The following is an 11,446-nucleotide window of genomic DNA, read 5'->3' on the forward strand; positions in this document are numbered from 1 at the left end:
GCTTAATGCCTATTTGGGGCGTTAACACTTAGTAGGTGCTTCATGGTTCCTTGTAAAGTAAATAAAGGGGATCCCGTGCTCTCCTCCACGGTCCCAGGGATGGGCCAAGAGGATGGCTGTACTTGGAGCCAGCTATTTCAGGTTCAGGCCACCTGGCCAGGAGCGACGTGAAGTCACGGGGCTTCATGACGTCATGCGCCAGCGGGTTCTCACGGGAGGGGGCTGGGAGGGGCAGCGCAGGCGGAGGTGGAGGGGTGCGAACAAAGGGACCCTACCAGAGCCTAGCAGACCAGTCACATCTGGAATCTATTGCCGACGCCCGAAAGGGGAGGAGAGGAGGGCGGGGCTAGTGGGGGGCCAAGGCTGTGTCTCTCCCCGCCCGGCCTGCGCGCTGGGTCCCCAGCCCCGGGACACAGCCGAGCCCGGCGGGCAGCCTCAGCCCTAGCCGCGGCCGTCCCGGGGACGCAGACGCCAAAGCCTCTCCGGCCAGGGCAGGGACCCGGGCCAGTTTAGCCAGGTGAGCGTGCGTAACGAGGGGGTGGCAGAAAGGGCGGGCCCGGTCCTCTGAAGTTCTGATATCCGAGCTGGGGATGGAGTGTCTGGCTGAGGCTCTGGGCGCTTCGGGACGCGCAAGTGTCGCTGTGCTCCTGCTGCACTAAGGAAGTAGTGCTCCTTCTCCACGACTCCAGGCAACCCCACTTCCTCGGCCGCGAACCTCCAGACTGCGCTCCCCGCCTTTCCTAGTGGCAGGAAGTTGGCGCTGAGAAGGCAGAATCCGAGAGCTTTCGGCTGGAGACAGGGAGGCAGGACTGCGAGCCTGGGGACGCGGGTTTGGGGAGTGTGTATGGGGCGGAGGGGGCCCCTCCTGGCAGACTCCAGCTGGGCGTGGGCAAAATGTGCTGTGCGACGCCGAGCCTCCAAGGCAAGGGGCAGGCCCCCGGCGGAGGGCAGTCGCCCCCTCCTGCCTGTCTGGCTCTCTGTCTCAGTTTCCTCGAGTAGTTCGTCTTCTTCAGTCTCCTCTCGAGGGCTTGGCTTTGTTCTGGAAGGAAAGGGAACGGGACTGCGTGGCTCCGACGCTTCTTTCCCTTGGGGCCCGGGGATGGGGCGTGGGTGAGGCGCGCGTGGCGCGGATCGCGCTGGGTACCGGGCTCAGCCAAGCGTCGGGGCTTCGCCCCCTCCTCCTGCACGAGTTGACTCACTCGGGGATTTCCACCCCCTCCCCCGACTCTGCCCTAGTCAGATGCTTCAGGCGCGACGCTCTGAGCCCACGGCCCCCCGCGTGGCGCGATGCGAGTGCAGAATTCGCGGTGCGACTGCAGCCGAGATCGCCCCTACCACACCCCCTAAGTCCTCTGGGAATATTGAGGCAGGGCCCCTTGCGGGACGGAGAGGATTCCCCCCATCCCACTTGGAGATGTGGAGGTTCGGAGCGTGCGGCTGTCGCGGGAGAGAGGAGCCGCAGCCCCAGCGGCCTGGAGTGTGGATACCGCGCATTCCACGGCCAGATAAGAAGGCCGAGACTGTGGCCCGAAGGCGGGGGCGGGTCCTGTTGTCTGGTGGGGGTGGGGGGTCGCTGCCATCAGACCAGTGGCCGCTCCGGCCTCCTTTGCTGTTGTTTGGGGCTTGGCTGAGTTTAGGAGTCTCCACCTTCTGGGGCCACGGAGGCCTCGTTCATGCATGCATGCATGCGTGCGTTTATTCATCCATTCATTGATCTATTCATCTACCTTACATGTGTTCTGAGCACCTTCTATATGCTAGGCATCATTCCAAAGGGGCTGAAAATGGACTTGGTCCCTGGCCTCCGACACATCGGTCTACCCTGGAAGCCAGACAGAAAACTAGAAATATTGTACATTCATAATTTTCAAAATTGCCAAGTACTGTTAAGGTAACAAAGGTCAGGAATTTGAGAAAAGAGCATGCAAGGTGGAGGCACGGTAGGGGCAAAGGCTCTGAGGTGGGGGCGGCCTGTGTGGTTGGAGTGGCGTGACCCTGGGAGAGCAGTTCAGGAGTGACATTGGAGCTCTAAATTGAAAAAGCTCCCCCTGGCGGCTGGGTGGGGGCCTGACAGCTGAGGGGAAACCAAAAGAAAGGGTTGAGGGGCTGGCTGTCCTAGGGGAGAGGCATGGGATCAGTGAGTGACCACCGGGAACCATAACCACAGGGCCTGCCTCAGTGGAGCTTGGGGGAGGTGCTCCTGGAAGCCACTGTGCTTCCCATCGCCTTCCTGCCTCCTAATCTTCCCTGAACAGTCTTCATCCGTCTCTCTTCCCTTCCCTCCAAACCCTGTGACTTCTCCCTCTCGCTCCAGTTCTTGGTCATTTCCTGGTTCTGAACCCAATAACTTCTACTGAGCCTCTGGGAGGAAGTCAGGGCTGCCTTGGTGAAGGTAAAGAGGAGACAGGTCCTGTGCGTAGCTAGTTCTGGGAGCCTGGCAGAGGGAGGGGAGGCAGGCAAGGCCTGTATTTGCCTGAGAGTGACTGCCAGCCCCATCCTCCAGGCCGGCTTCTTTTCTGGGAAGCGCCAACCTGCCTTAAGCTCCCCCTTTAGCAAAGTCCTAGTGGGAAAGATGAGACAGCATGGGCCTCAGTTTCCCCTTCTCGAATGAGAAGAGCCACCCCTCCTTCTGAGGATGCCTTGACAGGCTCCTGAGGCTGCAAAAAGTGAGGGTGCAGTGCCTCCCAGGGAAGAAGACAGACTTTTTCATCAGTCTTTGGGGTTCAAGGGCTGAACCCATTCCTTATTTCTGCAGGAAAGGGTCATAAATCTTTCTTTTGGCCGCCAGACTGGAAAGAGTGGTGGCCTCATGTCAAGAAGGGAGGGGTGGTGGCCACAGGGCAGCCCTGGGCTTCTCACCCCACTGGCAAGGGTGCTTCTCAGGCCTGTGACTGGTCCTTGATTCTTAGTTTATAACCCCAAGTGGGGCCCAGTAGGCCAGGGCAGCCTGGGGTCGTCTGGTCCGGGTGTGACCCGGCGGGGTCAGGCTGCAGTTCAGACTCTCCTCTGGGACATCCACACTGCCTTAACTCTCCTGGGAAAGAAGCGAGCTCCAGCTGCTTAGAAAGAACCAGCCTATTTGGGAGTGCTAGCTGCAGAGCACCCCGAAATAGGCCAATCAGATGCCGAGGATGTAAAGCTCAGGCCAAGGCGAATTACTCAATGCCTTGGGATTGAAAATTAGCCATTCCTGGCGCGTACTGTTTCTGGCTCGAGGCTGGTCTAGTAAGGCCAGGCCTGGGCCAAGTCAGCCCAGGGCGGACTGCAGCAGGCAGAGGGCATCAGGGTGCCCTGTCCATCCAACAGGGAAACAAGGGGCCTCTGTGTAGCGATCTGGGCGGGGTGGCAGTCCTTGGGGATGCGCACAAGCCCTTCTCTGTTCCTTAACTAGGACGGATGTCCCTTCATCCAGGGGGAGCAGCTGCTTCTGTCTGGCTGGGGACAGAGATGGCTGAGTGACCCCGGAAGCCCCCCATCAATCCCGGGCTCACTAGGAACCTGCCTAACCAGACTTTTCTGGAACGCAGCTCCTGGCGGGCACGTGGTCCTTGCCAGGCCTTGCCAGGCGAGTTTCCAGGGACTTGGGGAGGGCTCTTCCTGTGGTTCCCCCTCTCCCATTTAGCTTGCAGCTGGAGCTTACTCCTGGCTCCCCCTCCTGAAAGGCACTAGCACCTCTGAGACCACCCCCGCCCCAAGCTAGAGGGAGGCCATGATGTCTGCCTCTCATCCTCTGCCCACGCGCCTCTTCCCGCCCCTTCCCCCAACAGCTCAGTTTTCCTTGGGGGGCGGGAGGGGGGAGGGTGACTCAGGCTTTCATGGAAACAAATACCGTCCCCACTACCCGCGAGGTTGCACGCCCCTTCACAGCTCACATGATTTCAGCACAGCTGCCCCATCCTCCTAGCCAGGACCTCCCAGACCGGTCTCCTGTGGCTCCCCCATCCCATCACCCCCTCCCAGCTTGCCCCACACCGGATGTGACTGGGGATCAAGGACTCCACCCTGTTTGTTCCAGGGGCCTCACATCTGGATTTCATCTTCGCTGGGGAGGGGGAGGTGCCAGCGCCCTGCCCTCCCTGCTGAGACCCTCTGTCCAAGGGCAGGGCTAGATGGTGCTGATGAGAACAGGCTGTTGGCAATCTTGCCTGGCTCAGTCAACATTCTCTCCCAAAAGATTGGGTGGAGAGCACCTAGTTCTGAGCAATGTGGGACAGGAAGAAGGGAGCTAAGAATATTTTTTGAGTGCTTGCTATGTGCTAATGGTACCTTGTGCATTATTCAACAAGATTTCCCCATCACTCCTAGGAAGTGGGCTTTCTTCTCCCTATTGCACAGATGAGAACATTAAAGCCACATGTCAAGTGACTTGCCCAAGGTCCCACATCATGTCAGAGGTAGAGTGGTGTTGAATCCTGGATTGCCTTCAAGGTCGATGCCCTTCAAGATGACGCGACCTCTGGGATACTTGAACCTCAGGGCCATCCTGTTGTCTCCCCAAGACCTTATCTTGGGAGCACCCATGGCCTCAAGGCTTAGCCCCAGCCTGAAATCTAGAGCAGTGGGTGGTAATAAGCAGGGGATGGTGCTATCAGTGGTGAGCATCTTGCTGACCCAGGTTGGCAGGCTGCTTGTGGCCCAGGGCTCCAGTGTATTCAAGAAAAGAAGCAAACCCACCAGTTTCCGCCCACAGCCTACTCTCTGGGTGGGTGGGTGGGCAAGGCTTCTGGAAGTCCACTTTGTGTCCTTTATGCCATTGCGGGGAGCTTTTGAGGGACAGTATACCCTAGACGTTATAGAGGCTTTGAAGCGGGTCTCTTTGGCTCTGCCACTTACTAGCTTTGAGACTTTGGGAAAAGTGAATTGACCTCTCTGGGTTTGCCATCTGTAAAGGGGGGATCATGATAATTCTGACTTCATGTGGTCACTCAGTGAAGAGGGATGGAGCTGGGACTTGAAACATAGCTGTCCAAAGTCAGAGCCACAGCACTGACCTGTCTGTCTATCTGTCTGTCTGTTCTCTCTGCAGCTCCGACAGCCCCATGGCCCCAGCCGGCCACTGAGCCCAACCATGGGCAGCCTGTACTCAGAGTACTTAAGCCCCACCAAGGTCCAGGAGCACTATAATTACACCAAGGAGACACTGGACACACAGGAGACACCCTCCCGCAAGGTGGCCTCGGCCCTCATCATCATCCTGTGCTGTGCCATTGTGGTGGAGAACCTGCTGGTGCTCATTGCAGTTGCCCGCAACAGCAAATTCCACTCGGCCATGTATCTGTTCCTGGGCAACCTGGCTGCCTCGGACCTGCTGGCAGGCGTGGCCTTCATAGCCAATACCTTGCTCTCAGGCTCTGTCACATTGCGGCTGACACCTGTACAGTGGTTCGCCCGTGAGGGCTCAGCCTTCATCACACTCTCCGCCTCTGTCTTCAGCCTCCTGGCCATTGCCATTGAGCGGCATGTGGCCATTGCCAAGGTCAAGCTCTACGGCAGTGACAAGAGCTGCCGCATGCTGCTGCTCATCGCGGCCTCGTGGCTCATCTCCCTGGCTCTGGGTGGCCTGCCCATCCTTGGCTGGAACTGCCTGGGTCACCTCGAGGCCTGCTCCACTGTTCTGCCACTCTACGCCAAGCACTATGTGCTTTGTGTGGTAACCATCTTCTCTGCCATCTTATTGGCCATCGTAGTTCTGTACATCCGCATCTACTGCGTGGTCCGCTCTAGCCATGCCGATGTGGCTGGCCCACAGACATTGGCCCTGCTCAAGACGGTCACCATCGTGCTAGGTGTCTTCATTGTCTGCTGGCTGCCTGCCTTTAGCATCCTCCTCCTAGACTATGCCTGTCCCGTGCACTCCTGCCCTATTCTCTACAAGGCCCACTACTTCTTTGCTTTTGCCACCCTCAACTCACTGCTCAACCCTGTCATCTACACGTGGTGTAGCCGGGACCTGCGGCGGGAGGTACTGCGGCCACTGCAGTGCTGGCGGCAGGCAGCAGGGGTGCAAGGACGGCGGAGCGGGACCCCGGGCCACCACCTCTTGCCCCTCCGCAGCTCCAGCTCACTAGAGAGGGGCACCCACATGCCTACATCACCCACGATTCTGGAGGGCAACACAGTGGTTTGAGGGACAAGTGGGCTGACAACCAGACCATGGCAGAGAGCTCTGTGGAGAGGCGCTGGGTGACCGTGGACAGAGGTGCAGGGCTGCCAAGCAAGATGGCCCATTCCACAGACCTGGGTAATATTGAAAATATTTCACACCTGGGATGGCTGGCTGAGGCACTGACCAGTTGGATGGCAGAGCTGCAGCAGGGTCCTGGAGGCCAGTGCAATGACCGGCATGACCCCTTCAGAACTGGATCATGGGAGGTCTGAGAGACCTGGAAAGGGCCCAGGTAACAGCGGACAGACACTCAAGAGTTGCTCAGGGCAGGAGCAATTTACAGCCTGGTACAAAGAATTTCATTTCATGACTGTCTGATCCTCCACCCTGTGCCAGACTTCTTTCTCTGAATTTACCGGCCTTACCACCTTCTCCTGGAAACCTCGGGCCCACTTCCATGTAACCACTGTCCTGGGGGGTTGGAGGCCTCCTCCCTGCGTGTCCAGACGGCCCCAGCTAAGTTCCCAAGGCCCAAATCCACAGCTTCCTCAAATGTCACCAGCTGCCGTTTGGGCCATTTCTTCCCTTTCTTCTTAATCCACGAGATGTCAGGAAACCATGGGGTGGATGTGGGGGGCTGGACCGCATTTGCATACCTCATTGGCCAATTGCACTATTTGGGGTGCAGATGAATCACCAAGGGCTGGAAAAAACAATCTGGGGTACTGAAGAGGGCTCTGGGTCTCTCAGTGACAAAGGGTAGAACTTGAGAAAGTTCTAGGGAAGCTGTTAGCCCAGGACCCTTCCACCCCCTCAAAAAAAAAAACCACCCCCAAGCTACACCCACCTCCAGCCCCAGCCGAGGTACCAGATATCCCAAAGCAGGGCAGCCTTGAGCTCACTGTGCCTCCTTTCGAGTTGTATTGAACAGAGCAGGGAGTGGGGATGCCGAGGACACTTGTGGGGTCTCTCCTCTCAACTGCCCCAGAAGGACTTTGCTAAATCCTGTGGATAGGTAGAAGGGTCATTGCGGTACAAATGTATATTTATGTGTGTCTGTCAATGTCCGAGTGTGTGTATGAGTGATGCCTGCAACCCCCTGTCCCTACCATGTTTCCCCAGAATGGATGCTGTTCTGACTCCTCATGTTTGTGTTGACGTTGCCAAAGAGGGGAGAGGCCTGGCCCTACATGGACCCCGTCATCGCTGGCTCATCTCCTCACTTGAGAGCGGGACTGCAGCTCACCTTGGGGAAGGAAATCTCATGCCTCCAAATGATTTCTTGTGAATGCAAAGGTGGGGGGGGTCTCTGGGGGGCAAGGAGCCAGTCGGGGGCTTGTCTCCCTTCATTCAGCTCCCCAGATGCCTGCTCCCCCACTGCCCCATGCCTGAGACCAGGCCCAGGCCAATAAACGGTTCAATTTCTCTTTCTGATGCTTGTTGTCTTTTTAGGCTTAAGGTGGCAGTACCCCCATTAACACCCTATAGCTGGGGGCAGATGAGACAGGGGAGCGTGGCTTCCACCCAGGCAACTCACCCTTTGTCAGTCTTCCCATTCGGAGTTCGCACCCCAGCCCAGTCCCGCCCAGGGCAGGATTGCAGTGGCTTCTGAGAAAATGGGGTCAACGTCAGCCTTTCCCCAGAGCAATTGTCCAAGACCTCCCTACTTTCCTTCAAAGAAAGAGTTGGTGAGTGGTGGGGGCCCCCTTCTCCATCCCAAGTATATGTCCCTCTCCAAATCTTGGGGAACATGGGCCCAGATGGCTCCAGAGTTCAGTATTCCCCAGAGGAATGGCTGATCTTTATCAAGCACTTTCCAGGCACATAGATGAATCCTCAGGAGGTATGGAGATGTGGGTTCAGAGAAGTTAAGTGAGCTTCTCAGGGTCACACAGCCAGTTGGGGCAGCGCCTGTCTGGATTTGAACTCGGGTAGGCTGACGAGATCCTGCCAGCTCCACCACTGAGCTAGAGGAAAGATCCTCAACTTCCTTTGCCGTGATAGTGTGGGCTGCCAGCTCCAACCAGCCCCAGCCAGAACCAGGAGAAGCCCATATGGAATGAAGTTGGGTGGTGTGTTCCTAGCTCAGCTCCAAGTGATACTCTACTCCTTTGCCCCGAGGCACAGGGCCCCTGGCTCCTTTGAAGATCTGAAGCTTTGACTGGGAGCACAAGGCCCCAAGCTGAAGCCTCACCCAGCAAGACCAGCACAAATACTAGGGCAGCCAGTAGGAGAAGAGTGGGGCAGGCAGCATCCAGAGGCTGAGAGGCCTGCACCCCGTCGGAATTCCCCTAACTCAGCGGTTCAGAGACAACTTCTGTTTGGAAACCTGAGCCCTAGCTGAGATTGGGAGGAGGAGTAGGCACAGGCCAGGCTGGAGTTAATAAAATTTCCCCAAATACCCTTGCGCTTCCTCTGTCTCCTCTTCAGGCCTATGCTCAAATGCCACTTCCTCAAAGACGCCTGGCCTGACCGCATTCTTCCCTCTCTATCTAGCCCCTTGCCTGCTTATCACCTTGCAGTGTATTATGTATCAGTTTATCGCCTCGCCCGCCCCCGTTAAAATATAAACACTTAGAAGATAGGACTGCATTCGTCTTATTCACCACTGTGTCTCTGGCATCTTAAACAGCACTTGGCATGTTCCTACCACAGGGCCTTTGCATCTGCTCTTCCCTCTGTCTGGAATGATCTTTCCCCAGATATCTTTGTGACTCCTCTCTCCTCCTTCAGGTCTATATTAAAATACCGCACCTGGGCGAGGCCTCTGGCCATGCCGTGCGTGCGTTTCTTGTCCTATCTGCCTCCCTTGCTACTCTCTAGCATGCAACACATTTTGCTTCATCCCGTTTATTTTCTATCTCCCCCTTTAGAATGCCAATTCCACAGCAGCAGGGGTTGGTGTCTATCCTCACTGCTTGGCCCCAGAACAGCGTCTAGCACACACCAGGTGCCTAATAAACGTTTGTCGAATGAAAGCAAAAGTAAATGATGATCATTTCAGTGAGTGTTAAGTGCTGTGAAGAAAATAAAACGGGGGACGACAGTTTTCCGGTACTCTGTAGAATAGGCGCTCTCACCAGCACTCTGACAGGTAAGGAAATGGAGGCACAGAGGTCTAGTGAACTGCCAAGGTCATGTAGCATGTGAGTGGAGATTTGAACCCAGGCAGTCCTTGAGTGAAAATCGTAGTCGCAGCTGACCTTCCTCTATATCCTGGTCTGAAGACCTACTTTGCTAATATCTCTCAAATCTTGGAGCCTAGAACAGAAGGGAACAACCCACAGGTACGCAAGATAACTTTCACCTTCCTTTTCCCTATGAATGCTGTTGGATATTAAAAAGCATCAAAATCACCTGGAAGAACCTGCAAAAATGGCGATTCTTAGGCTCTGCAGTGAGAGACTCTGAGGAGTTCTGGAGTGATCCCAGCAATGCATATTTTTCACCAAGCACCACCAGGCATCGTCCTGGGACCATATTCTGAGAGAGTTCTAGACTCCATAATCTCAGAACTTTCTGCATTGATAGAACTCTGCCACATGTGCCCTGCTCACTCTTGGGCTATTTAGCAGTTGAAATGTGGCTAGTGTGATGCAGGAACTAGATGTCAGGAATTAAATTTCATTTAATTAATTTAAATGCAAATAGTCACGTGTGGCCATTAACTATTCTACCTTGCGCATCGCTGGTTTCTACAGCCTCTGGGCAGCTGAACTCTCTTGGCGTTATGCCACCAAGTCAATAAAAATTCATGTCTCACAATCGTTATGAATGACATGGTAGCTTCCACATTTCACTTCATGGTTTTTGGAATATTTCTTTTAATAATAACAAGATTAGCCTCACCTGCAAATAATAGGAAGCACGAAATCTTAGTAACTTATGAAAGAGAAATGGATTTCTCATATAAGAATTTCAGAGGAAATTGGTCCTGGGTGACTACTTACTAGCAGTCCAGGCTTCTGTCTGTCTACCCGTCCATCCGTCCGTTCGTCAGTTCATCCATCCATCTCCCTAAATCAATCTCTCTCTCCCTCTCTCACTCTCTCTCACTCTCTCTCTCTCTCTCTCTCTCCATTAAGATGAACTGGAACTTCAAGCAAGCATAATCAGTCGAGAAGGTCTAAGGGAGGAGCTAGGGTTATGGAAGTTCTCACCTCTATAATCCTGAGAACCCTATATGAGAGAGCCCTACAGGAAGAACTCTATAGTAAAGCTCTATGGTTCTAATTTCCCCTTTTGTTAACTTCTTTTTTCTTTATATAAATATCCCTCTATCTTGGCACACAGGCCAGATTTTGCATGTGGCTTGCCATGTCTGGATGCTCTGGGTTGCAACTCTTTCTTTTTTCCAAATAAATCCTTCCAAATAAAACACTTAGTTGATACTATTTTTCAGTCAACACTTCTATTCGTTCACCATTCCTCCATCCGTTCATTCACCTAAGTACTTCCTGTGTTTCCTAAGAACAAGGCACCCTCCTATATAACCTCAGTGAAATTATCAAAATCAGATAATTTAGTAATCAGATTTCACCAATTGTCTCATTACTGACCTTTATAGCAAAATAAAATCCCATACTACTTGTTGCATTCAGTTATCTTTTCAATCTCCTTCAATCAGAACAGTTTCTGAATCTTTATCTTTTGTGACCTTTACATTTTTGAAAAATATAGGTCAGTTACTTGGTAGAATGTCCTTTAGCTTGGGTTTGTCTGATGTTTTGTCATGATTACATTCAGGCTATGGATTTTTGGCAGAAATATTACAGAAGTGATGTGTTTTTCTCAGTTGGTCCCATTATTAGCCAAGTTAACTTTAATCACTTGGTGGTATCTGCCAAGTTTCTCCACTTTGTAATTAGTAAGTATCATGTGTGGTGGTACTTTGAGACTCTACAGAACAAATATCCTGTTACTTATCAAACTTTTACTCCTTTACCATCCATTCTGAGTCAATTATTACTCACTGAATATCTTTAAGAAAATCAGAAGACATCACATTTCATTTGTAGATATGCCACTTTTTATTTTAGAAAGCGACGCTTTTTAAAAAAACTTAACCACAATACCACAAATATACTTATCAAAAGTATCAGTCAGAGTTAAAATTTCCCCATCTGTCTCAGTTTTAACATTTTATTTATTTGAATCAGAATTCAAACAAGGTCCTCACGTGACATTTAGTAAGTTAATTTCTGAAGCATTACTTGTTAAATGATAGGTTTAACTCTATTTAACCTTGTTTAATGAGGTTTAACAAGGGTTCCTCTCTTCTGTTTTCTTTTTCGTTTTTTCTTTCTTTCTTTCTTTTTCTTTCTTTCTTTCTCTCTTTCT

The 11,446-nt window shown here is 53.2% G+C and overlaps 1 protein-coding gene across 2 annotated transcripts; it reads left to right on the top strand.

Annotated features, from left to right (window-relative positions):
* The first annotated feature begins 335 nt into the window (after positions 1-335).
* S1PR2 (sphingosine-1-phosphate receptor 2) lies at positions 336-7,540 on the top strand. Of its 2 annotated transcripts, none has more exons than XM_039873243.1 (2): positions 336-517; positions 5,027-7,540. In XM_039873243.1, exon 2 carries the CDS (start codon positions 5,069-5,071, stop codon positions 6,125-6,127), a length of 1,059 nt encoding a protein of 352 aa, XP_039729177.1. In that variant the 5' UTR covers positions 336-517; positions 5,027-5,068; the 3' UTR covers positions 6,128-7,540. The 2 variants fall into 2 exon arrangements, with proteins under 2 accessions (XP_039729177.1, XP_039729178.1); XM_039873244.1 differs by lacking the exon at positions 336-517 and adding an exon at positions 565-803.
* Positions 7,541-11,446: the final 3,906 nt, after the last annotated feature.

This window comes from Pteropus medius, unplaced genomic scaffold (genome assembly GCF_902729225.1).
Source record: "Pteropus medius unplaced genomic scaffold, Ma_sr-lr_union100, whole genome shotgun sequence".
Taxonomy (NCBI): Eukaryota; Metazoa; Chordata; class Mammalia; order Chiroptera; family Pteropodidae; genus Pteropus; species Pteropus medius.

Bases quoted from the DNA above. Each gene is read 5' to 3' on its own strand.
- S1PR2 (XM_039873243.1), top strand. From the start codon at position 5,069: ATGGGCAGCCTGTACTCAGAGTACTTAAGCCCCACCAAGGTCCAGGAG.